The sequence below is a fragment of the Ambystoma mexicanum genome, chromosome 9, assembly GCF_040938575.1.
Source record: "Ambystoma mexicanum isolate Mex_15411 chromosome 9, UKY_AmexF1_1, whole genome shotgun sequence".
NCBI lineage: Eukaryota > Metazoa > Chordata > Amphibia > Caudata > Ambystomatidae > Ambystoma > Ambystoma mexicanum.
This window is the reverse complement of record NC_090931.1, coordinates 873,405,179-873,430,974: the sequence shown is the minus strand read 5'-3', so window position 1 is coordinate 873,430,974 and position 25,796 is coordinate 873,405,179. Positions and strand designations below refer to the sequence as shown.

At 47.3% G+C, this 25,796-nt stretch overlaps 1 protein-coding gene across 3 annotated transcripts in view; it reads left to right on the top strand.

Annotated features, from left to right (window-relative positions):
- Positions 1–25,796, top strand: part of MLPH (melanophilin) — a 532,938-nt gene that overhangs the window by 326,137 nt on the left and 181,005 nt on the right. For 2 of the 3 annotated variants that reach the window (XM_069615982.1, XM_069615980.1), the window contains 2 exons: positions 16,507–16,590; positions 23,272–23,454. In XM_069615982.1, the coding sequence (XP_069472083.1) occupies positions 16,507–16,590; positions 23,272–23,454 (267 nt within the window). The remainder of the gene's footprint in view (positions 1–16,506; positions 16,591–23,271; positions 23,455–25,796) is intronic. The other variant, XM_069615981.1, reaches the window with a different exon arrangement.

Genomic DNA, 25,796 nt, shown 5'->3' with positions numbered 1-25,796 from the left:
ACCACGTCCGAAGAGCAGCACACGCTTCGCGTTATTCTGCATCCAGCAGCGTAACGTTCACCGTGCCAGCAGCAGCATCCAGCCTTCTGCCACGCCCGCCTCGAACCTGGAGCACCTAGAAAGAAGGAAAGAAGCAAAGGTTAGAACAAGAGTATTACTTGATTTCTTACCTGATTCCGGATTCATCGCATCTTCAAAGCAGAGGAAAGACTTTGTTTTAAATGTGTTGCATCGCCAGCAGCAGCGCCGCGCCATACTCACCGTTCCACACAGCATCTCTTCGATTCGGCGCTACCTCTATCTTTACATCGCCGAATCCCGGCACCTAAGGGGGACAAGAAACAACAAGGTGAGCAGAGAGAACAGACAGAGACAATCTCTTTAGCTGCCATATGCTTACCTGATTTTACCACCGGAGGTATTATTCATCAGCACGCCAATCTTCTTATGCCGCACCTGTAAGAAAAGGAGAAAGCAGCAAGTTTAACCCTTGGCATTATTTACCGGACAGTGTTGGGTAACACAGACTTTTACCGGAGCGCTTTCAGCTGTCAATCTTCTCATTGGGTCAAAGCTGCAAGATAAAAAGAGGAATTGGACAGGAGTGAATTCCAGGCATTTTGAACTCTTTCGAACTATATACTTACGGCTCTTTGCAGGACCTTTTGGAGTCAGGATTCGTCTACAACTCTTCCAATATCTTCAGGCCAGTGAAGTAACTGGTCATCAACGCGCCCCTGCGTTCTTCGCAGGATGGAGGGCTCATCCTTCAAAAACATAAGGTGAGATTGCTGAGAGGGCACTTCAGAGGTGATTAGTGGGGAGGACAGTGGGGGTGCTATCACTTCAATCCACAAGTGGCTAAATCCATCCCTCCACTTGTAGGAGAATATTTCTATGAGTCAAGCAGACAAGATTAGGAGGGCAGATCCAGTCAGTCATCGCTGCACTACGCATCACGTGGGTGGAGGCCGCAGCAGTCCGGGTCCGACCGACGCCCCTGTGGGAGCCAGGTGAGCGTAACATGTGGTTCCCGGACCTGGAAATGAGGGTGGACGAGTTTGGGCGCTCATGCATTCCGTGCCAGGGGGCCAATCCTGTGGAGAGAGGACCGCCCATCGAAACAATGCAAAGAAGTGAACAGCCATGGGGGACAATGCATGCTGATTTCGGCTCCACGGGCAGGGGACTATACTTTCTTGCAGTAGTCGACCAGTGGTCGTGCTATCCTGAGGTGGAGCTGGTGGAATCCACGGCCAGTGACCACACCATTCTGGCCCTGGAGAAGATGTTTGCCACCCATGGGTTCCCCACTGTGCTGTGTTCGGACAACGGCCTGCCATTTCCTGGGCAACAGTTCACCCAGTATTGCGTGGAGAGGGGGATCCAACACCGTAAAGTCACCCCGCTCTGGCCGAGGGCGAATGGAGAGGTTGAGCGTTTCATGCTGATACTCAACAAGGTCTTCAGAATTTCGCTGGATGGGGGAGGGGAGATACGTCGAAATCTCTTCGAATTTTTGCGAGAGTATCGCACAACACCACATCAGTCCACCGGGGTCTCGCCGGCCGAGGCCCTATTCAAGCGGTGCCCCAGAGGACTGCTACCGGACATGGAGGGGCGCCGCCCTGGGGTGATTGACAATAACCGAATACGGGTGGAGCGGGCCATCAAGAACGAGCGGGAGAGCGCCCCCCGGAACCTGCCCGAGAAGTCTATTGCAGTGGGGGATACCGTTCTGGTCCGGAACCGAAGGCCGGAGGGCAAGCTGTCTCTCCCGTACAAAGCCCAGCCGCTGGGAGTAACTCATGTCAAGAGGTCCATGGTCACTGCAGCTAATGCCAGGGGCACCGTGACGCGGAACGTGTCCCACTTCAAGAGGATTGAGGCCGCACCTCCCCCCACGCCACCAGAGGCACCAGAGGCACCGAGATCCAGGCCTGGACAAGGGTCGCCGCCGAGGGACGAAGAATCTCCCAAAGTCCCAGGGACACCGGAGAGACCTCGAGATGAGTCCAGGAGGTACCCGAGTCGTGCGGGGCAGAAACCCCCGCAGAGGTTCCAGGACTTTATCATGGACCCCGCATCATAACGGGTCGAGAACTGTTCTGGAGTTCCAAGGTTGCAACTGTTGTTTGTTAATGTTATGGTTATTCACTGTTTGGGGAAAAAGGAGGGATGTTGCATAATAGATACGCATTAGGCGCATGTGAGAGCCTTGTTATGAGCCGCGCATGCGCATGTTCAATAAAGGAGGTCCCGGCCGGCAGGTGGAGCCGGGACCCCGTACTGACAACACGCGTCTCGTGTGTGTTCTTGTGTATGCATACGTGCGTGGGTGTGAGTGCCCGCGGGGCCTGGGTATGCCCCACGTTCCATAACAACCGAGGAGATTTAAAAGTATATATAGCATTTGTTTTATAACATGACGCTGAGTTGAGCCTTCTTTGTCTCCTTGCGAGTAAAGCAGCAGACTGCGATTGCAAAGCAATAGCACCTGTACTTCCTAGTGGCACAGACAGGGAACTAGTCAACTTTTCGGCCTGCGCTTCATGTGTGTAGAGGGTCGTTTTTGCGGTGGGGCCACTGGCCCCGTGCTCAGAGCTTCATTATGATTCTACTTCCGCCTCATGCCTCCAGCTGACGCAGCACTGTGCTTTGCTTACTGCTTTGTACTGTGTGGGCCTTACTTATTGTCTCCTTTCTTTCAGGGGTCTGTACTTGACCGCTGGATCCATGAGTTGCCGAAAGAGTTTCTCCCTTCTCTCAAGAGTTGGCCACAGCTTTGCTCTTCCCGCCTCTTCAACAGGCGCCATATCCGTCTGGGCAACGTTTGTGCTTCTTATAACATGAATGTCTCCATTGATTTCCGCCTTCCTTACAGAACAGCACATCCCGCTCTGGTTCTAATTGGGATGGCTAATTAAGAAGCTCTGTGGTGTGAAGTGGCCATATTGTATACATTTCACAAAGTTTGTTTTTTTCTTTGTGGTAGTCGTACCCACTCAATGCCCAGAGGACTTCAAGGCTCTAATTAGCTAAACATGAGACAATGAGTAAGGGCCGTGAAGGACTGGGCGCAAAGGACGATGAGGTCTACAAGGCCCTAATGATAGAGAATCATAGGAAGGGCCGAGACCAAGGCTTTTATTCACATTGAATTCATTAGCTGGAGTTTGTATGGCCTTGGGGTTTGACAAAAGGCCTTGGCAAGTCAAGCACGCCCAGTCACAGGGCGCTGCCAACTGCCATCCCGCGGATGAGTAGGGTATGGAGTGTGCGGCACACAATGAAGAGAATCACACTCTACTAGTGGCTCCATATTTCACTTCCATGCAATTAATTTGTTCAAAAGTGTTGCATATTAGTATTACTATTTTATGTTGTATTTATTAAGTGTTATACGCCAAAGAGTTGTATGCTATGGGGTGTGCAACAATCAAACGGCCGGCGTACTTAGGTACCAAGCGCTCACTCTTGCACTTCGGTTATGCTGGTGTTCCTACATGCACAGAAAGGTTGAATGATGGGCCCTCCCCCCCACAACTTCAGCTAGACCTGGAGAGAGGGCACTTAAATACACCAATGAGGAAGAAAATGTGGGCATCCGTATCTTAACCCTCAAAGTGAGTAGCATGTGGGAGAGCACATCTCACACCTCCTCCATACAATTATGGGTTGTTGGCCAAAACACAGACGTAGACTGTGTGACTCAATCACCAGCCAGTTCTTTGTTGGGGTCATCCAGGGAACCTGGGGATAATTTTAGGGGGGGGGACAATGATGTTTGCCACCTCCTACCCCCCCCCCCCCGACTTTCACGGCACACCATTTGTCCCTCTCATTTGTCAGGGGCCCCTTTCCTTTAGAAGTCCTGTTCCCCACTCTCAACATTTTCAGCAAAGTTACTCCACTGCCAGGGACTCACACTGGCACTGCCACACCGCACCCAAAAGCAAGGCCACTAGGCCCCAGTGCCATGGCCAACACTCAAGTTTAATGCTAGAAGCTCTGCTACTAAATCTTTGATGGTTCCCCAGACAGTGCCATCCTCACAGTTAGTTCATAAAGGTTTATGGCCCACCCTTAGGTGCAATCGTTTATGGTGAGGGCAGGGGGCGAGAAAGAAAACTAGAATTTCTTTGGCACCTGTGTTGAGCAGTCAGACTATGTTCCCAAGTCTTCTGGAGAGCCCCAAGCACCAGGGCAGACGGTGCCACTTAAGACAGGGGTACTATGTCCCCAAAGAATCGTAGGATCAATGTTATGTACTTTATACCAAACAGCGAATTGTATCCGTTTTTTTCCTTTACTGTGAGGATCCCTAGCCCTGGGCAAGGACTTCAGTAGTTGCTCTGCTTCTAAACCAGCGTCTGCACTGAACAGCATCTGATCTAAAACAGCTTTTCCGAAAGACACTTTTGTTAACATTCCAATTGGTTCACAGTCATGAACTATCATTATCGTGGTTCAGAAGCTCCTATACCCGTCTCCATTAGTACCTTATGAGATATGTCTATTATGTCGGTATTTGGCACCACTTATAAGCCAAAATTGTTGGCAAAGGGGTGCATTTAGAAGGGAGATGAAATGTCAGGAGGAAGGCACTGCCCATGGGTGGTGTTTAGATTTATACCCACACATTGAGCAACTATGGACATTCTACACCCTATGACCATCCCTACCCACTAACCACCCTCCCCACCCAAATCCCCCTTTGTGGGATCTCTCTGAGCTAGCTCTGTTGCGCACCAGCATAAAAGTGTGGACTTTTATAGGATTGCCATTGTTATTTCTAAACAGTCTACAGAGTATGTAATACAAAAATATTAATCTAGCGTGCCTTCAGCCACTTCACTTATAAGCAATACGTGCCCTTGCGTATGTTCCGTGCATTGAAAGCCTGCCAAAAGCAGGCATTGGCAAATCCAACAGTGTTGGCTCTTTCATCGACATTAGATGCCATCATATGCCCAGGTACGCACACCATTTGCCACTTGTTGCCGTCTAATGGCCAGGGACTACCATTATGGCAGGGGCTGGCAAATGCCATTTCCATGCCTACTAAAATCAAAAACCGTTGGCTTTGCCAATGCTTTTTTGTAGCAATATCTGTTTCCCTGAGTGGGCAAAGCATTTCCTCCTGCTGCCCTGCAGGGTACCCCACTACCACAGTTCTGTCTATCGAATGTGTTTAGTTCTGGGGATGTGGTGACTCATTTCCGGTCTATAAAGCAAACCACATTATATTCACTTGCACGTTCCAAATGTTTCAAAGACCTTTTAAGAACGTTTCGTTTTTGTGTTATACCTTTCGTCCTCATACCGATGCCCGCCTTGGCTTGATGCACTTTGAAACACAATTTTGCTGAATAGTGTGCATTACACATAACCAATACATAAACCTTAAGAAAGCCATACAGCGTTCTGGGCTGTCTTTTCAGCCACTGTCACGCTAGTCACTCTGGCTGCTCTATAACAAGCAAGCAGACAGGTACAGTGGATTACCCAACTGTAGTGTCCCTTAGGTGGACCTCCTCACACTCCCTGCCGTTCTCTCACACAAGGAATGGGCCAACACAGGAGCCGGGGTGCAACACCTCTTATCTTTATTGAATCTTGACACTAACCGCCGCTCTGCGCGGTAACCCCTCCCCTTCCTGACACGTGGGACGCAGCCCACTCGGCAAGTGATAACAGAGAGAGAGGACTGTTCCTCTCTTCAGTAATACGGTGACGACACCACACCAACTCTCGTACTCACCTCCAAGTAATGCAGTCCTTTAATGGAGTATTAACAGTGATCACTGGAGGAAATTGGTCTGTCTGTCATCCGCAGATCTGGCCCTTATGAACACCCCATGCAACTGCCATCCTCCTCATCTTGAAGGAACATTTGTAATGCTCACGTATAGTGCAGCTTACCCACACGAGACATAGGAAAAGTCCTCAACATCACCCAGGACAGAGTGTTTCCAAAGCCGGCTGGCCTAGAATAAAAATCAGGCCATCGCCCCGATTATGGGAAAATGTGCGTCGCGCTGTGCGTCCCAAATAAATGCCCGTATGTGCGTCCCAAATAAATGCCCGTAACTCCTCAAGTAATGATCACACGTACTGTCGGCTCTTGCAGTTAGACCGCTCGCCGCCATCTTGGCACGGAAGTGAAAGTTAGAAATCACTTAGAATTCTCCTCCAGGTGACACCAGGAAGAAAACAGTAGCTCTAGCAAACTCCTAACGGCACACCTGATCTTAAAATACGGACACGTGGGTTCAGCAGCAGCTAGTGATGGTCCACGATTCCAGGCCCACTCTCCAGCACCTGCTGCGTCATTAGCTAATTCGACTGGAATTGGAAGCAACACCCCGTCCAAGATGCGGAAACAGCGAGCATACTTTTATGCACGTATAATCTGAGCGCAGTCACGTGGCACAAGCGGTAAACGAGGATTCCCCAAAACTTAAGCCTTCCCTTACCTGCAGCAATGATTTGCCAGCGCTTTCTTGCTGCGTCATCGGCCCATGGTTGTGATGAGGTGATGAATTACATTTTTTCCTCCATTAATAGATTTTATCGAAAAGTGATAAAGTGCTTACTTGAACTCACCAGCATGTGAGGCGTCCCTTCTCTCAGAAGACAAGTCTTCAAAGCCCTGGCATGGTGTTGCTGTCTGATGAACTGAATGTGGCCATTTCTGTGGCAAGCTAATGGCAAACTGCCAGCCTTTCTGAGTTAAGCTGCGCACAGGCCCCAAAGAGTTAACTTTGGGACACCTCTCGCCCTTAATCATCCAGATGAAATTTCTATTGCGAGTTGTCCCTATTTGTCCATTTACTTTTGCAGCATTAACTGCAAGCAAACTTGAAATATGAAAGCTTCGGAGCAGGGTTTTAAAGTTGACCTTAAAGTATGCGCCAATTGTAGACAGTAAGGCCAGTCCACGAACAGCATATGTTGACTTGTCAAACAAAGTCAAAGTGCAGGACATGTAGTGCAGATTGGTCAATGTTCCATGAAATGAGCCAATCCTGGATGAGTATGAAGTCTTTAGCATCTTCTTGGAATAATATCACTAAATGGAACATGATTGTGACATCCAAAAAGGATGAGGGTGAGCGGTAAGAGGGCCCTTTTATGCCAACCAATCCATCTAAGACCAGCTGTTTTCCTCTAATTGAAGTGTCATGGTTTATAACAAGGCACACTCTAGCCAGGGACTCCTTCCCCGACAATGAATCTGGCGTACAATGAAGCGCTTTATTCTAATAAACCACAGATTCTTTTGAGTAGGCCTCCAACCCGTCTTGCACCCAACCTTCACAAACAACCTGTGTCACAATGGACTAGGAACCAGGCCGTGTGTATCAAAAAGATTGTCCCGGGAGGATAGCTCAGCGGCAACGTGCTCCTCTTGGAAGCAAGACGACATGGAGCAACACAAGTTAGATCCCTGGGTCCGCGCTTAGAAACCTCTGGGTATTAAGAGCGTGATAAATAACCTATCATATCATAACATATTTATTATTTAATAAACAAGGAAAAATACTCAATATACAGCAGCCACCAATATGTGGCAACACAAATGCAATGATTCATACAGAACAATTGGTTCAGATATCCTATCACAACTTACATGGATCTTTAATGGCAAAACAGAAAAAAGAACAATTTTTAATCAAATGATAGCACCAAAGTTTAGCACAACCCCTGCAACACTCACCCCCAAACATCAGCTAACTTAATTCCTTTGAATGGAAGGCAGTGGCAAGGAGTAAGGACAGAGAGAGAAAATCAGATTTGGAATGAAGCCCACCACCCCAAAATGGGAAGCCGGAAAAGAAAGTGAAAACCCATTTTTGGAGCAAAACAGCAGAATCAGATTTTGATTATTACTCACATAGGTACTCACAACTACTCGGGGACAGATTGAAAGGAAATTAGTTTTGCTTACACTTGAGGAGATAGTAAAGCTTGAGACTACTAATCAGCACACCAGGGCAAAGAAGAACGAAAAGGGAAAAATACAAACGGCAAATGGAAATTTATTTTACAGTAGGGTTCACAATGACAAGCAGCTAGGGAAGGGATTTAGCTTTCAAAATCGGAAATCGGTTTTCAGGGACAAGCAAGGACAGAGACACATAACAGATAAGACTCTAGGCAACAGAGGTTGCACTCAATGGGACTACGGTTTGGGTTTTTAACAGGACAGATGCAAATTAGGAGTTTGTGGCGTAATGAACACAATACTCAGGTAAATTCGGTTTTCAGTACACGGAGACTCATTCTTTTGAGGCAATACTTTAATGACTATAATAATCAAATAAAACACTTGACAAGATTGTTGATTTCGAATGGCAACCATTTTTAACATGAATTTCAATGGGGAATTAATTCATTTACTTCAAAATAATGCTATGCATTTATACAGACAACTGAGAGATTTATCAAAGGGAATCCGCTAACATACACATGCTAATACCGATTCTTCCATGGGAAGGTGAATTAATTATATTGGCAATTTGGGGCTTTCAATGGGATTTCAATTGGGTTTCAATGGGGTTTCAATGGGGGAAATATTGGATGCAATGTTACAAAAAGGGAAAGGTTTAGGCAATTTAGGGCTGGGGTTATTAGTTACTTACAAAGTACGTCTTGGTTTAGGATTCTGGAAAGCCAGGTGGATCTCAGGACACTCTGGACAGCTAGGGCAAGGGGCCTGGTCTCTGCACTCTCCTGGATGTGATTCCGGGCAGCCAGCTGGATCTCAGGACACTCTCGACTGCTAGGCAAGGCGTCTGGTCACTGCACTCTCCTTGGTATGGTTCAGCTGCCTCCTCTCCATCCTCCCCAGATTTTGGTGTGTCTGTGTGTCTGTCCTGTGTACAGTCCCCCCTTATATAGCACAAATGACATCACTCATTTTACAATCTAGGGGGAGTACTCTATAATTACTCCTGCCCTTGGATAGGTCAGCTTACCATTCCTCTCTCCACCCCCTGGCATTATTGGTTCAAGAGGAGAGAGCACCATCTGTCTTTTTGGCATTTATTACAGTTCCCTAGTCAACATTTTAGCAAAATTAAGTTATGCCTCATAACTTCATACTTATACTCGCTCCGGCCATGTGAACCAGCTATGCAGTTGTGGCTGTTCATGGGGAATTAGATAAATCGGTTGCCAAATCCGTACGATGTAGCATAGCATTTTGGCACATTTTTGTCCTTTTCACACAATGTATAACAGTTATAAATCTGCAAATGATCAAGCATATTCATAATGTCCATCTCCATCTTTCCACCAACAGCCATATTTGTCCCATTTTTAAATCAGCCAGAAACAAGTCTTTACTGGCCATTTCAGTCCACAAAGTCCTAGGAACATGCACTTAGTCTCTAAAAATAGCCTAGAAATTGCATGGAGAAATAGCATAAAACAAAATGATTTCTTATTCTGAGTGCTGCAAAAAAAAAACTACATTGAAATCAATCTTAAACTGTCACTTGAAAGGATCTGTCCTTCTCTGTGGGTTGAGTGCATCATCCCCCACAGCCCACTGTCTTCCTGGGTCAGCTTGCAACCAAAGATTTTATGACCCTCTTTGAAGTTTGTCAGTTCATCTTTAGTAGGGGGTGCAGAAAGGGCTCACCACTCCTAGTCATGCTCCATCCACCCTTTGCTTTCTTTGTCCCCCCTGAGCCCCTGCCTTAAAGTCGGGCAGAGCAGGGAATTATGTCACCCTTAATCACATCACATGTTACTGCGGAATGGTTCACTGGTAGGTGCGACTTTCAGTGAGAGCGGGGCTTTTACTTGTGAAGTTTCAAGCTTTAGACCAAACTGGTTTGTCCAGAGTGGTGGGCCACTTCAAAGGTGATTGAAGTCTTATGGGGGAAAACATAATGTACCTTGCTTTAGTGAACCTCCCCCCACAACAGATTTCACTGAAGCTGTGCTGTCTTTTCACTGTGGCTTTTGAAAGTCATTTTTCATTTGCTGCGTTTAAAGTGCTGCAGTTCACATATAAGGAAAAACAAAGCTGTTTTCGAGTTGGAGTGTTGAATTTCTTGCTCCTCATGTGAATTAAAAGTCAAACATGTAGTGCATACTTCTTGTCATTTAGATGAAATCAGAGCAACGCAAGGCCGTTTTCAGTGAAATGCGTAACATTTTGTCATTCAGATGGAATGACAGCAATTCAGGGCCATTGTTGGTGAAATGTTTCACTTTTTGTCATTCAGATGGAATAAATGGAAACACAGAGTCGTTCTTGGTGCAATGTTTTAACTTTTGCCACACATGTGCCAGGGAAAGCAAAGAACAGCCGTTTTTGGTGGCGATGTTTAATGCAGCTTTTCAGGTGACAGGGATTTCTGTTTAGGGCCTGTAAATGCACCCCACAGATTCCCCCCCACACCCCCTGTGCTCTTCCATGGCTTTTTGTTGGGGAAGAGTAGGGCAGAGTGGGGTTTCCTTCGATGTAATTTTCCTTCATCAGGGGGTGGCACTCCAGGATCCCCTTCCGTCTTTGGGTTGGAGAGTGTGGTGTGGCACCCTCTTTCCTTCCTTCCTTCCCTTCCAGGTCCACGGGCGTTCCTCTCCAGTCTGGAATTTAAGGATGTTAATTCTCTAATAGAAGATAGAAAAAAACAAGTTTTAGTACTTTTTATAGACATTTTTCCCAGAAGATTTACAAGGAATTTACAACGACAATAACTTGCAAATATGATTTTCTTCTATCCTGATTCCAGTTCCTTACCGGTATCCTTTGGAGGATTCCTGGGCTCTACCCTCATGGGCCTCTTCAATCAGCCACATGTCCTGCTCTCTTAATTCTTAGGGGGATGGTGAATTGTCAGACCAGGCCTGGGATGGTGACCTCTTCTCCTTTTTGAACTTCAACTTCCTACCGTAGCAATGGAGCTGACCGATGGCTTTTTCAGGATTGTCAAAGCCCCTGGGGTTACCCGCCAGTTGGGAACGGGCTTGCCAATTAATGAGGTCCAAATTAATTGCAAATCGATTGAGAATGTCACAGCCTAAGTAGAAGGCAGAGGGGACATCTTGCATGACCCAACAATTATGCTCTATGCTTTTACCAGAAATAGAAAATTTTAGCATGCACCTGCTAAGCAGGAGATGTTTGGAATAGGGGATTTGCAGACCCCATACCCACTGATAAACCGACTCAACAGTGGGAATGGTCTGATCTTTTGGGAGTTTCCTGAATAACGCTTTGCTGATGAAGCTTTCCTCACAATTCAGGCATACTCTGGCGAGAACAGGCCCCCCCCTCATTTACCTGAATGGGGAGGAACAGCTGTTCACCCTTTTTCTGAATATCGGCCAAGCTTTGAGCTGTTTTCTCATTACTTTTTATCATGGGATCTCGGTTTTCAAATTTTGAATCAGTATAAAATGTCAGGGTATTTCCTTCCAGTGTAGAATATCACTTAAAACTGGCAGGAAGGTTGATTTTCAGGAATGGAGAAAGGTTCCTATCACCAGTGTGTTGTCTTACAGCACTTGCAGTGATGTCAGGGACTTGATTGTTCCTAACATGGAACTCAATTTTGTCAGACCGCTGCTCAACCATGTGGCATGTGCCATTTAGGCTTACATAGTTAGTGCTCTGTTTTAATTTTATTGGCCGGTTAGTCAGGGTTCATGGCTCTGAATTAGGTCATTCCCTAAGAGACAGGGGGTCCCCTCTGGAGTAATGACTATGAACGGGTGTTTCACCTTGTATCGCCCAATTTTGATCTCCAGATCCACAGTCCCCTCGACAGGAATGTCATTCCCTTTGAAGTTCTTGAGCTGTCCAGGAAGAGGTGTGAGGGGAGTTTGGTGACTCCCCCCCTTCCTGAATTAAGATGCTCAAATGCTCTTTTGGACAGAAGAGTGGCTTGGAATCCGGTGTCCACCAGCGCTGAAATTGCACACTGCCCTTGCACCCGGACGGGGGCATAAAACCTACCTTCTTTCTCCTCTAGGGGGCAAAGGAAATGGGCATTTTGGGCCAGCTGGGCAGTTAATTTCTTTATTTTGGACTCCGACACCATAGGATCTTGGGACGTTTTTTGTGTCGGAGTTGGGAATCTGTGAAGACAATTTGGCATCCTGAGATTTGTGAGCTTTTGTAGTCCCCCTTTTCCCTTGATTCTGTGCTGTCCCCCTTTTCCATGAGACAGTTACATGAACAGGTTTGGGGGGAGGATCCCTCATACATTTCTGAGTTCTCTGGATGACATTTTTGGGGTTCAGGGATAGGCGGTCCTAGGTCAGTCCCCATACCGACCCAGTCTGAGTTATGGTCTTTTGGGATCCATTATTTTTTGGGAGGAATCCCCCCCATCTTTGAACGAGAAGACTTTCTTTCCAGAATCCTCCAAGTATTCTTCCCCTTCAAATTGGAGGACGCAGACTTCCTCCACAAAATGTGTCTTCTTTGTCCCTGTGTTTCTCCTTCTTACCCTCTGTTCCCTAGGTTGCAACTTTTCGGGGGTAGGAGATTTGGGGTCAGGTTCAGAGGCTTATAGGGGCTTTTCACAGGTGGGGAAGGATGCTTCCTCTAGGGATTTGCATCCCCCTTCCTCCTGAGACCCCTCCTCTGGAACCTGCTGGTTGTCGGGGTTCTCTCCCCGTCATTGTTCCAGGGTGCCAGACCCTGGGTTTGAGCTGTTTTGGGCAGCCATGTTCATCTGAGTGTTCTGCTGAGCCCTCAACACGCGACTCAGGTCTTGGGTCAAGCTCTGGACATGGCGCTCCAGTTGTGACACCCTCTCTGGCTGACATGGGGGTCTTGAGTCAAATCTTTGCTGCTCTCAGGACGGATAACTATCCCTTCTTCCAGAGTAGCCTTGATTTGGAAGGTTTCCCTGGTAGCCCCTCCATTCTTGGTCTTCCTTCTCCCTGATTTGGTGGTCTAGACTCCTGAAAGCGGGGAGAGAAAGGAGGGTTGTTTTGAATGTTGGAGTTTTGAGGGTACCTGGGGAAGAAACTTAAACTAGAGGGTGGAAGATTACTGCCCTCCTGAGGGAAGTTCGGAGGGAGGTTTCCTGGGGCTGTACCCATCTGATTGAATCCCCCCTGACCCGTTAACTTGCCACACCTGAAAAGGAAATAAAGACACACCTGAAAAAGCAAAGAAACACAGCCTTCCTGAAGATTGATGGAGTCATGAAAATGTGCGTTTGGAGGAGAAGTTAATGCAGGAAAACTTGACTGGCAACAGAGCGCGTGCCTTGTCACTAATTCTTAAACATTGTTCCAGGAGTCCTGGGCTCAAAAGGCAGCAGCAGCAGCAGAGCCATCATGCCTTACAATGGAGAGCCACAACCATGGCTTTTACTCTCCCCCCATCAAGGGGAAAATTTGTAGTATGGAGGCAGTTGTTTCCAGCCACCTGCAAGAAAAATTAAGTGTGAAAAATACAAGTACCAGAATCCTTAGATTCAATTAACGTTCCACACCTGAAAAGGAAATGAAGACACGCCTGAAAAAGCAAAGAAACACAGCCTCCCTGAAGATTGATGGAGTCATGAAAACATGCATTTGGAGGAGAAGTTAATGCAGGAGAACTTGACTGGCAACAGAGCGCGCACCTTGTCACTAATTCTCTAATTTTATGATAGTCAGTTCCTGAAAACAGGACTCACTTTTCTCCAGGTCTATTTTTAATTTGCACACTTCCTGGCATAAGGCATCTTTTTCCTGATACAGGGTGCCAATCTGTTCAGTCAGGTTATCTCTCTGTAGTTTTATAGTGCCTAACTTCTGGCTTTCCTGGTCAAAATCTGTTTGGGAATGGACTTCTTGAAAGATTAATTTATTATTCTCCTCTTCCAATTGCTTGATCTGATTTTGTAAAGTGTTTATCTCGTCTGAGCAGGCTCTATGGTATGTCACTTGTTGGTTCAATTGTAGTTGTCTCTCTTTCAGGGAATCAACCCTTTCCTGGCACTCCTCTTTCAGTGCAGACAATTGTGCCTCCTGTTCTGAGTTAGTTTGTTGCTGAACTGCCAACTCGTCCTTTAGCTGTTTGATGAGGTTTCCTAATTCCAACTTAGAATTTTGTCCCTCTCGCATTTTCTACTCTACGTGTCTTAACTCACTCTGTGTTTGATTTAAAAGCTTAGACTGATTTTGCACAGATATTACACTTTCTTGGTATCTTTCTTCCATGACTATCATGTGGAAGTACATGTACGCAGTTAGCTGCACCATATTAATCTGTTCATCTTTGGTGGTCTGCGTCACGTAGAAGTCAGGGCTTCATGTAACAAGCCACTGTCCTGCCACATATCCATGTTCATAGAGGTCACCTGTTGCATCATGCTGGATAGCTATGCCTCCTGCCCCTGCTCTGCCCATTCCCATTTAATGAACAACTTGGACAGAAGATGCTGCCTAGCCATGTTAATTTCCATGGTGCTCATTATGAAGAGTGTTCTTCATTTGGTTATCTATGCAAGGAAAACATGTCTACCCTGCTCTTGCCTAGTTTATGCTTACAATATTCTATTTTGATACACGGTCCTGATACCTATGGTACAGGTTTTTGGATGGCGCCTTTACAGTGTAACACAGCTTTCTAACCACCAAAGGTAACACTACCTTCAATGGGTTAGTCTGCTGTGTTGGACTGTCACGGGTGAAAACTCTAAACTCAATCCCGTACGAGCACCCACTTTGTCACGATTTATAACACGGCACACTCCAGCCAGGGACTCCTTCACCGACAATGAATCTGGCATACAATAAAGCGCTTTATTTTTAATAAAGCACAGATTCTTTTGAGTAGGCCTCCAACCTGTCTCGCACCCAGCCTTCACAAACACTCTGTGTCACACTGGATTAGGAACTAGGCCGGTGTGTATCAATAAGATATTTATTAATTTATTATTTAATGAAAAAGGAAAAATACTCAAAATACAGCAGCCACCAATATGTGGCAACACAAATGCAATGATTCCTACATAACAAGTAGTTTCAGATATCCTATCACAGTTTACCCAGATCTTTAATGGCAAAACAGGAAAAAGAACAGTTTTTAATCAAATGATAGCACCAAAGTTTAGCACTCCCCCTGCAGCACTCACCTCCAAACATCAGCTAACTTAATTCCGACAGCAGCGCCACCAAAGCAATCCAAGAGCAGGGTGGGCTTTGGTGCTAATACATGTATTGTAATACCTGCTCCCCCATGGACTGGGCATGCTGTAACTAGAAAGCTTCCTGCCCAGCTTGGAAGGGTATAGGCGGCAAGGAGAATGGAGGAGCTGGTCTCAGGTGCCCTCTAATAATATGCACATTTTATAAAATGTGGCCCAAGTATTCTGCTTTAATGTCATATTGGGATTTTAAACGTGCTATTGCAAACCCAAACTATCAATAAAGATTATTACAAAAAAATAATCTGCCCCAAAATGATTACATCAAGCTAGAATTAAAGAATGTAACGCTATTGTCAAAGGTTTTCACGTGTGTTCCTCTCCAAAATCACTTATTAGTGTCTCTGTGTCCCAACTGAGGCCAGGTCCTTTTTAAGCTTTTCAGTTGAGAGCGCTCAGTGCTGCTGTCACTGGAAGGCTGGCTACTGCGCACAATGGCTATTGGCTACTCAGTTGTCATAGGTAAGACTCCCGGATACGCATATCAAATAAGCATTAGACATTTAAAATCAACTTATCAATGTTACATACATTTTCAAAGGAATTGTTTGTTTTTATGTATCACTTTGCCCAGAAGTGGCAGCAGCATGAGCCCATGGCTCAGTTTTCAGTATGTCTTTAAGAAAATTAATGAGGCTTCCTGTGGGGGGTGGGGTAGGGATATCTGTTTCCTCTAAATATATGACACAATCCTAAAGTCTACAATGCAGACTGTACACGCGCCCCTCATCTCAAGGGAGGCTCTCGGATTGGCCGGTGATTGCGACTGTGCATATCCCTGAGATGATGCAGGAAGTCCAGAACTCCCTGTCCTGAAATATGGGCCTAATTCCCAAAAGCTTCTCCAAATAGCTGTCCTCCACTCCTCAGACCCTCGCCCGTCCCCACTGCCAAACAATCACTGCCTCGCAAAGGTAAACATTATTGGGACTGGAAAATACTTCCATGGTTAAGAAAATAATTAACATTTGGGGCTAACCCATTTTTACAGCGTCGCTGACCTTGGTTTTCCATATGCTGGGGGCCTTTTACTCCTCTTCTGGGGCTATGTGTGCTATGTGTGCTATATGTGCTATGTCATCTATTGATCCTGAGGTCTTCGCCATTTCACTGGAATCATCTAATGAACCATGGGATCTCTGTGATTTTTGTTCTTTCTTTCCTTCCTGTGTGATTGTTCTTCCTGTAATAACCTTGCAAACCCTATGAGGGTGGTTAGGGTGCCAGGACGGGGGCTGTTGTTTTTGGGTGTCGCTGGTGGGCCGGTGTTTTGTCTTTGGTGATGGTTTCTGGTCCTTCGCCCTGTGCTACTCTCTGTCCTCTCTCATAGATGACCGACCTGAATAGGCGCATGTTTGCCATCGAGCGGATGCTGAACCGACTGGAGGAGAAGATTTCAGGGCACTCTGACGAGGTAATGGCTGCTGCGTGAGGTTCTTCTGCTGGTTTATCTGTGCTGCCCTCTGATGCTTTCCAGCGTGTTCTGCTCCCTGCATGTGTGGGTCTCTCTAAACAAACTGCTTCCTTTCATATTTGTAATGCATGTTTCTTTTTTCCCAAAATCATACCGTTTAGTGGCTGAATTGGCCCTGTACAAATACTGATTTTAGTGCACCGTGATAGCTCAGGGGGTTAATGCAACTGCTAAAAACATCTTCCAGCAAGCTGAAAGTGTGGGATCCATGTCAAGGCTCACCCAGCTTTTCTCTTTTCTAGGGTAGCATTCAGTTGGATAAAGGTACAACTGTTACTTATAGCACTATGGAACCCCACTGCTCCATATCAGAAAAATAGAGACCACAAAAAGTTTTGGAACCAAATCAAAACCTCCTTTCTCACTCAGCAGGCCCTTGGCCTATCACCCTTCTGAGGCTTCGTAGTTTTCAGCACTTTAAGACCACTTACATGGTGGGCGTTACCCTTAATTAACAAGTACTGCCAGCTTCATAGTCTCCTTGTAGCTGAAGAGGAAGAGAGCCCCTGGGCAGCTGTAGCTCCATTATTGTGGGCGTTACCCTTAATTAACAAGTACTGCCAGCTTCATAGTCTCCTTGTAGCTGAAGAGGAAGAGCGCCCCTGGGCAGCTGTAGCCCCATTATTTGTACTTTCCTCGGGATACACTCACCTGAGACTGAGTCCACGCTGCCCTGTTTACACCTCAGAGAGGAGTGGAGTGAAAGGGAGGATACTATTGCACCGGACACCTGAGGCCACTGGGCCTCTATCTATGCCGGGGTACATTAAGGACATTCGCACCCAGGGAAGGGCGCTCAGCCTATAAGGTGGCTGCAACAGCAGGCGAGAATACACAGTGTACCGCCCGCTGTTTCCAGTCACCCCAGGCCTTTCCTCAGGTGGCGCAATCTTGATTGTGGGGAGGCAGCAGGGAGCATCTCCCTGTTGCCTCCCTATGCCCCCCTTCCACACACCAAAAAAGAAACCTTCCCCGCCCCCCTCCCTCCCTCCTCACTTACCTGCTGGACCAGAGCCTTGTGCTCTGGTCCGGCGCTCCTCCCGCTAACGCCATGGAAATGCAAAAGGGACTAAGCCCCTTTTCTCTATGGCGGCAGCTATTTTTTTTTCCTCAGGTGTTTGGCCTCCTACAATACACGCAGAGCCCATCTCCGAAGGTGAAAATAGCTATCACACCCCAGTCGGAGTGCCTACATGGCCATAACGGGCCACAACCCTCATCAAGGTCTGAGGCTGGTGGGTCATTACTGGCCACGTACGTTCCTCAACTTAAGTGTGATTGCTGCATTCTGACATATTTAATTATATTAACAGAAAGGGGATTCATTTATAATTGGTTACTTATAACGCACTTAATACCCAGAGGTTTCTAAGTGCAGACCCGGGATCGAACCAGTGTTGCCCTGCATCATCTTGCTTCCAAGGTGAGCACGTTGCTGCTGAGCTATCTTCCCGAACCAATATATACACCAACCATTATGCAAAATGCCAGTGAATAAAGCGTTTTAAGATGATTAAGAAGCATCCTTCGCACCCACAGAGAGGCTGCCTATGCATACCTGCCCACTAAGGAGATTCTATTATCAGAAGACTTCTTAATTTGCATTGTGTCCATACACAGGGTAAGTGAACTGCGGGCTCCTGTTGGTGAACTAGGGTGTACGCATTTATTTCTTTAGAGACAAGGTCATTTCTAATGCACAGTGACGTTTTCTGCCTAACATTGACCTTTTTTATGATCTCGTTATGATATCCACAAGGTCAGATTCTGCTCTTCTGGACCTTCATTAAAAAAACGGCTGTTTTTCCCTGATGCCAGTGGACTCCTGCGCACACCTGCGTGCTCCTGCAGTCCTATCGGAGGAGCAATTTCTGACCCATAGCTCTGGAAAGCCCCCCAGGGAGCGGGACATGATTCTGGACTGTGCAGTGCTTCCAGCAGTGTGAGATTTCCAGGCCACACAGCCTAATTCTGGCTCTGGATCTGGCTCTGGATCTGGCTCTGGCTCTGGTTCTGGCTGGTCATCATGCTAACTGATTCAATAGCTCTGGTTGCCACCCAAGTTATGGAAAAGGATATTCTTGCAAATGTGTACCTACACCTACCTGAGCTGCTTCCTTGGACTCATATCAAAGGCAACACCTTTCGGCCATGATCGGCACAGCCCTTGCATTACTAAAGGTCAAGGTGGCTCTCCTGATCCCTCTCCCTTGGGAACATTCGCTTCTCCCAAACTGTTACAGTGCTGCTCTCAGCGTCCAGCAAGCTCACAGTGCCCTTACCTGCTCCCTCACGTGAACAGAGAAACCTTTCATATCGAAATGTAATTGGATGCCACCCACAAATTTACACTGCACAGTTGACACCTACAAATGGATCATCTCCCTGGTGTACATCTGAGTGTGCCTCAAGCAACACACTTCACAATGTTACCATGTGTCTGTGCCATTTGTGCCACCTCCCGTGGGTCCAGAAGGCATACGGGTGAAGTCTTTTTTGGGGCAATGCCTGGCAGCTTTTTTCAGGCAGAAGTGTTAATGGCCTGGTCAACTACCACCTTGTCTTCAGGGGTCTTTTTCTTAAATGTCCAAATGTTTCCAAGCCTAGGGAGATCGTTTGTTCTCGACCAATGTGTCTTCTCACACACTTCGAAACTATTGCTGGGATCTTTTAGAGAAATAATTCCTTAATGCCCTCGTTACTTGGTCTAAGCAGCTGTTCTTGTGGCATACATTTCACACACTTCTTAGAAAGTTTCTCCTCTTGCCTGCTATCCACAAGTCAAAGTGCATTTTACTTTGTAAGTGAACCCTAAGAGAGAGCATGTTGTGCGCCCGGCTGCCTTTTGACATTAAAGACAAAACCTTTCGGAGACACAGAACTTTGTAATGGCACATGGCTTAACCTGTAGGAGTCTAGCAGCAACGTCACTCTGACATGCGCCACCAGTTCTTAGCATTCTGGGTAGGGGATTGAACTGGCAGGGTCATCCCTGAGGGCAGTGGCGGAGCCAAGAAGGGAGTAGGGGGGCGGCTTTCCTCTGCGCCCACCCCTGGTGCCTAGCGTGCCCCCCAGCCTCCCACCGGTCCCCTATTATTGTCCTAAAGTGTATTCATACCATCATATTAACATTATCAAGTCTTGATGTATCGCTTCCTTCTCCCACTACTAAGCTCTGTAAATATAGCTCTTGCTGTTACCTACTGAATGCTTCTCAACTTCTCAATGTATCGACCTGGCATGGATGAAGAACTGGGTTATCCCGGGCAGGGGGTGAACTTGCTTCTCAACTTCTCAATGTATCGACCTCGCATGGATGAAGAACTGGGTTATCCCGGGCAGGGGGTGAACTTGCAAAGTCCCAGCTGGCCCCATATCAGATGCAAGCGCTTAACCAATGAGCTATCCACAAGTGCCAAAACAATACAACTTGTGTAAAGATGAGAGAAGTCTAGTTTGCCTTCCTCGTGCTCACCAACCATATTAGCTGTCCTAGGATATCTCAAGACACTGGAATGAGCAACCTAAATACTGCTCTGTGCATTCATGTATGTTCACACCACTGTTGCCATGAGACCACCTGAATGAAGAGAGCCCTGTAGCACAAAGTCCCCATACACAAGCCTTTGGTGTTAGGCCACTCCACTTCAGCCAATGTCCCCTTGAAGGTTAAAGATGGAGAGATTGGGGAACAACCTGCCTCCCTGAAATGTAACTCTCCACAGGCAGTGAGCTAGTGAGTAGAGGGCAGTGCGCCATCTCTGTATTCGTTAAAAAGTAGTATTTACTTAGCTGTGTTGCCTGGCAGCGGAACTTAGTGTTGACTCATACCTACTGGTCAGTCGGTTTGTGAAAATTCAAAAAATGGGGCTGCTAGGTTCAGGTGCCGCCTGGACTTTTGTTGAGGAACCAACCGTAGTCGGATTCAGTCTTGTGTTTTATATTTGTAGCGATGTACTTGACTTCTTAATGGCGCCATGTATAAAATACTTTAAGAAGTCAAATACACCTCTAAAAATATAAAACACAAGACGCAATCTGAGGTAACCCAGGCAGCATGTGTCCCGCGCTCACTTTAGAAAGGGCGGAATGGATGTGGGCATCGCATTGACTATGATACCTTTGCCATCCCGAGGCCGTGCCACCAAACTGATATGTGGCCCAGATATTCCAGTCTGGGAAAAGGAGGGGCTTGCAAACGAGCAGCAGGGGCTCCTGCTGAATATATTGATAAAAGGAGGCAATAATTCACCCTTTGGGGGAAGGAAGCAGACTTGACACCTTGAGGCATAGTTTGCAGGTTACAAATAACAATGTAAACATTGAGGTCAACGTATCCCACGTTTGGCATGGACACGTGACAAAGGAGAGGCACCAGGCTTTCACACGCTGAGCATGAGTTCTTCATATACATAAGGGCGTCCATCTTACACACTGAGGGAACAGTAACACCTCACACATTGGGCTAAAGGGTCGCAGTTCACAAAAAGGAGGAAGCGCTCTCCTACCCCCCTGCCTGCCCTGTCACGCCTGACTCATTAGATGAAGCCAGGGCTGTCTGCAATGGCCCCACCATCCGAGGTCTGGCTTCTGCAAATGGCTGCCGATCGATGAGCTTTGGAATTCTCGCATCCCCGTCCATTCATAACGCGAGACCTGATTCTGAAACGTCTCTTTGAGTCAGTCCTTTATGGAATTCCTTGAGTCTAGCGGTGCAGGAGGATAGCTGGGTGGTGAGACACATCGGCCCTTTGTGCTCGGTCCATTGACAGGTGGCAATTAGCTGAAGTCTGAACCCTTAACAAAGCCGGGCGAGACCATGGTCCTGGAAGGCGCTGCACAGACAGGCCCAGAGGAAGGGTGGTGGGAGATGGTACGCAGGTCTGGGCATGCGGGGGTGGGCTCCCGGAGATAATGGGAAGTTACAAAAAGAGATACAATAGTGCTGGGCAGAAAGTCTGGAACTCCAGAAACACTTGGGCATCAGAAAAAGACCACCAGGCCCATCCAATCTACACATACACCTCCCTACCATTGACACACATACCCTACGTGGTTTCCAGCTTTACCCTTACACGCAGCATTGCACAGTGCCCATGGTTGCCCATGGTTTCTAGGCCATTTGAATGTTTTTATTATTTTTCCTTCCCCCTCCCCCACTTCTGCTGGAGCTTTTCTAGGCATCCCCTACCATTTCAATGAAAAAGATATCCTGTCTCATATGGAAACCTGTAGTACTCAATTCTCTGAGGGGGGGGTGCATTATTTAGTACTTCTCGCATGTAGAAGATTGTGGTGATCAAGGCCCACCTGACTACTGCTGGTCTTCTCAGTATGCAGGTTTACATCGAAGAGCCTCGCCACACAGAACCTGGTTAAACAGTGCTCCATCTTTGTGTCCCATCCCACGGGACTGTGTCCAATCAGATAGATAGACAGACAGACAGACAGACAGATAGACAGACAGACAGACAGACAGACAGATAGATAGATAGATAGATAGATAGATAGATAGATAGACAGACAGACAGATAGAAGGCATATAGATAGATAGATGGATAGATAGATAGATAGACAGACAGACAGACAGATAGAAGGCATATAGATAGATAGATAGATAGACAGACAGACAGACAGATAGAAGGCATATAGATAGATCGATGGATAGATAGATAGATAGATGGAGGATAGATAGATAGATGGATAGATAGATAGACAGACAGACAGACAGATAGATAGATAGATGCATAGATAGATAGATAGATAGACAGACAGACAGACAGACAGACAGATAGATAGACAGACAGACAGACAGATAGAAGGCATATAGATAGATAGATGGATAGATAGATAGATAGATGGAGGATAGATAGATAGATGCATAGATAGATAGATAGACAGACAGACAGACAGACAGATAGATAGATAGATAGATGCATAGATAGATAGACAGACAGATAGATAGATAGACAGACAGACAGACAGACAGATAGACAAGACAGACAGACAGACAGACAGATAGACAGACAGACAGATAGAAGACATATAGATAGATAGATAGACAGACAGACAGATAGAAGACATATAGATAGATAGATAGATAGACAGACAGACAGATAGAAGACATATAGATAGATAGATAGATGGATAGATAGATGGATGGATAGATAGATAGATAGATAGATAGATAGATATTATATAGATAGATAGAAGGCAGATAGATAGATAGATAGATAGATAGATAGATAGATAGATAGATAGATGCATAGATAGATGCATAGATAGATGCATAGATAGATGCATAGATAGATAGATAGATAGATAGATAGATAGATAGATAGATAGATAGATAGATAGATAGATCCACTGAGCCATTACCATTCCCCAGCAAGAGGCCCCAGCAACCCTCACACAGCCCCACTCTCCATATCGTGTCTGCGCGTGATCACCTCCTCTACTCTCAACACGCCTTCTTTTATATCCACAGTCCAAGGTCTGATGACACCCTGGTGGGGTCTCAATACGCCACTTCTCGGATACGGGCAGGCACTCTAAGACCACAGCGGTAGTGATGGGTGCAGTCTAAATACTGAATAACATAATCACTCTACTCACCTCCAGTCCCCAGGTCCTGAGCCGCAGACAGACGCTGACATAGAAGAGGTGACTTTGAAGAGGAAGCTGGGTGAGCTCGCCAGCAACATCAGCGACAAGGGTGCTTCCTCAGAAGAGGAGGAGAAGAAGGTCCCACCGAGACCGGTGCTGAGCTCCTCCAGCGATGACCTGCCCAGCGATGCCCAGAAGGTACACTGTTTCTTACTAGCCACTAGCCATCGTGCATGCCTGTAACCGCTGTGCTCAAGGCTCTGCATGGCTAATACCCCTCCATCCCGTGCTGCAATACCTGAGACCAACCCGCCCCAGCCCGATTGGCAACACGCAGAGTCAATGTATGAAGTAAAGCCAAGAGGAGGGACGCACACCATCAGGGAACAGGGCAGAGTGGTTAAGAAGGAACAATCCATCATAGATACCTGGAATGGCACAGCTACAATGTTGGCACGTGCAATGGAATGAAATGACAGTTCTGCATCCATGACTGGGGGAGGGACTGCCAGCCAAGGGACTCTGCAGGGCTAAATGTGGGTGTAGCTTAGATGCAGAGGATCCACTATCGCTCTTTCCATGGCCTAGGGGGCTCTATGTCATTCCATTACAGGGGATTTTTCTGATTCGTTTTTTGCCGCCGATTGTTGGCCAAAAAAACTCCTCAAATGTATTCTTTTTTTAATTGGGGGGAGGGTTCAAACCTCAATCCCACCTTCCCAGTTTTTTACTACTACCTATTCCCCACAACCCTCTACCACTTATATCCTTTCCCCGCCCCCCCATTTTCCGATGAGTTTTTTCATCCAAAAATCAGCTGCAAAAAACCTGGCGATGAATGAAAGTTCTACCGGCCTAGGAATGCATGTCTGCTACCATATAGACTCCCACGAAAGGTGAAATGGATGCCTCAGGTTTATTATATCCCAGCAGCTCTCGGGCAGCCGTATCCTCTTTTCTGCTAGACCCTTTCCTTGCTGCATACAGTGCACAATGGCCTCATTACAACGCCGGCAGTAGCCATGCCTGTACAACAGGCACAACTGCCGCTGGAGTTGCATTTTTTCTGGCGCCAAGAAACGGGCAATTACCGGGTCATTACGGTCTTGCCGGACCCGGTATTTGCCCATTCCTGGGCGCCAGGAAAAATTCTTCCCCATTCCCATTGAGCCACATAGGTCTCAATGGGAATCGGGAAGCCGGATGCACAGGCACCGTTATCATCGGTGCCGGTGCATCCGACATGCTGTGCTCGCGGGTGCCTTTCATGCCGCCAGGTCAGACCTGGCGGAATAAAGGCACCCGCGAGCACAACTCGGAGTTTGCCGGTCCGGATACAACGGTACCGGCAAGCTTACCGGTACCGTTGTATCTGTACCAGAGCCGGTTTTAGGGGGGTGTGCCGGGCGACCGCCCGGGGGGCCATGCCCCCTAGGGCGCCATTAGCCCACCCCAAGCCAGCTCGGGGGAGTCTTTCAAGGGCTCCCCCGAGCTGGTGTAGTGGGAGGAGGCGTGGCAGGCGGCCTTTTGCCGACAAATGCGCCCGTGGCAGCGGGCACATTTTATTTAAATGCACCCATCTGCCGTGGGCACCCCTAATGACAAAAGGTGCCATTTGCCCCCCACCACGCCAGCTCAGGGGAGTCTTTCAAAGGCTCCCCCGAGCTGGCGTGGTGGCAGAAGGCATGGCAGGCGCCTCATTGTCATTGAATGCACCGGCGGCGGCTGGCTCATTCATTGACAATGGGCTCCTGACGCGCCCTATTAATATCATTACCTCCTCGCCGGAGCGAGGAGGGTAAAACAAAAAAAAGTGCCCCATCCTGGCTCTGCCCCCTTGTGCCCCACCCCCTGTTAACCAGGGGCACGCAGGAGGGAGAGGGGGGGCGTCAATTCGCCCAGGCCGTTGCTGCCCTTAAGGCCGACCCTGATCCGGACCGGCAAGCTCGTAATGTGGCAGAGCGAGAGAGAGAGAGGGTGAGAGAGAGAGAAAGAGAGAGTGTGAGAGAGAGAAAGAGAGAGTGAGAGAGAGAGAGAGAAAATATCTCTGTGCCAACGTGAGAAAGTCAACACTGGAACTACCTGCAGTGGCCCTCTTGGTAGGAATTGGGGGAGTATGGCATGATGGTCCCTTGTTATGTCTGTTACACTTTTCACACCTTGTTATGCCTTGTACTGCCATGTTTTAAGTCTTTTATGCCTTGGCCTGCCTTTTTGGCCATGAGCGTGTTATGCTCCATTAGCCTACATTATGCAATCAAAGCCTGTGTCAGGTCCCGCTATGCCTGAGAGTGAGGTCAGGGCCTGCACACTATAGTCCATTTGATGAGCTTCCATTCCAACTGCCCACTGGAGCCTCGCAGATTCCCCACCTGCAGCAGCATTCAGCCCTGCATGGGGTAATGATACAACATGGCCAAAACACGAACTTTTGACTGGCAGTTGACATAGCCAATCACATCCATCATCACAGCCGCAGCATTACCATGATGGACGGTAACAGTAAGGGGCAGGCATTTGGATTCTGACTACCTGTTATG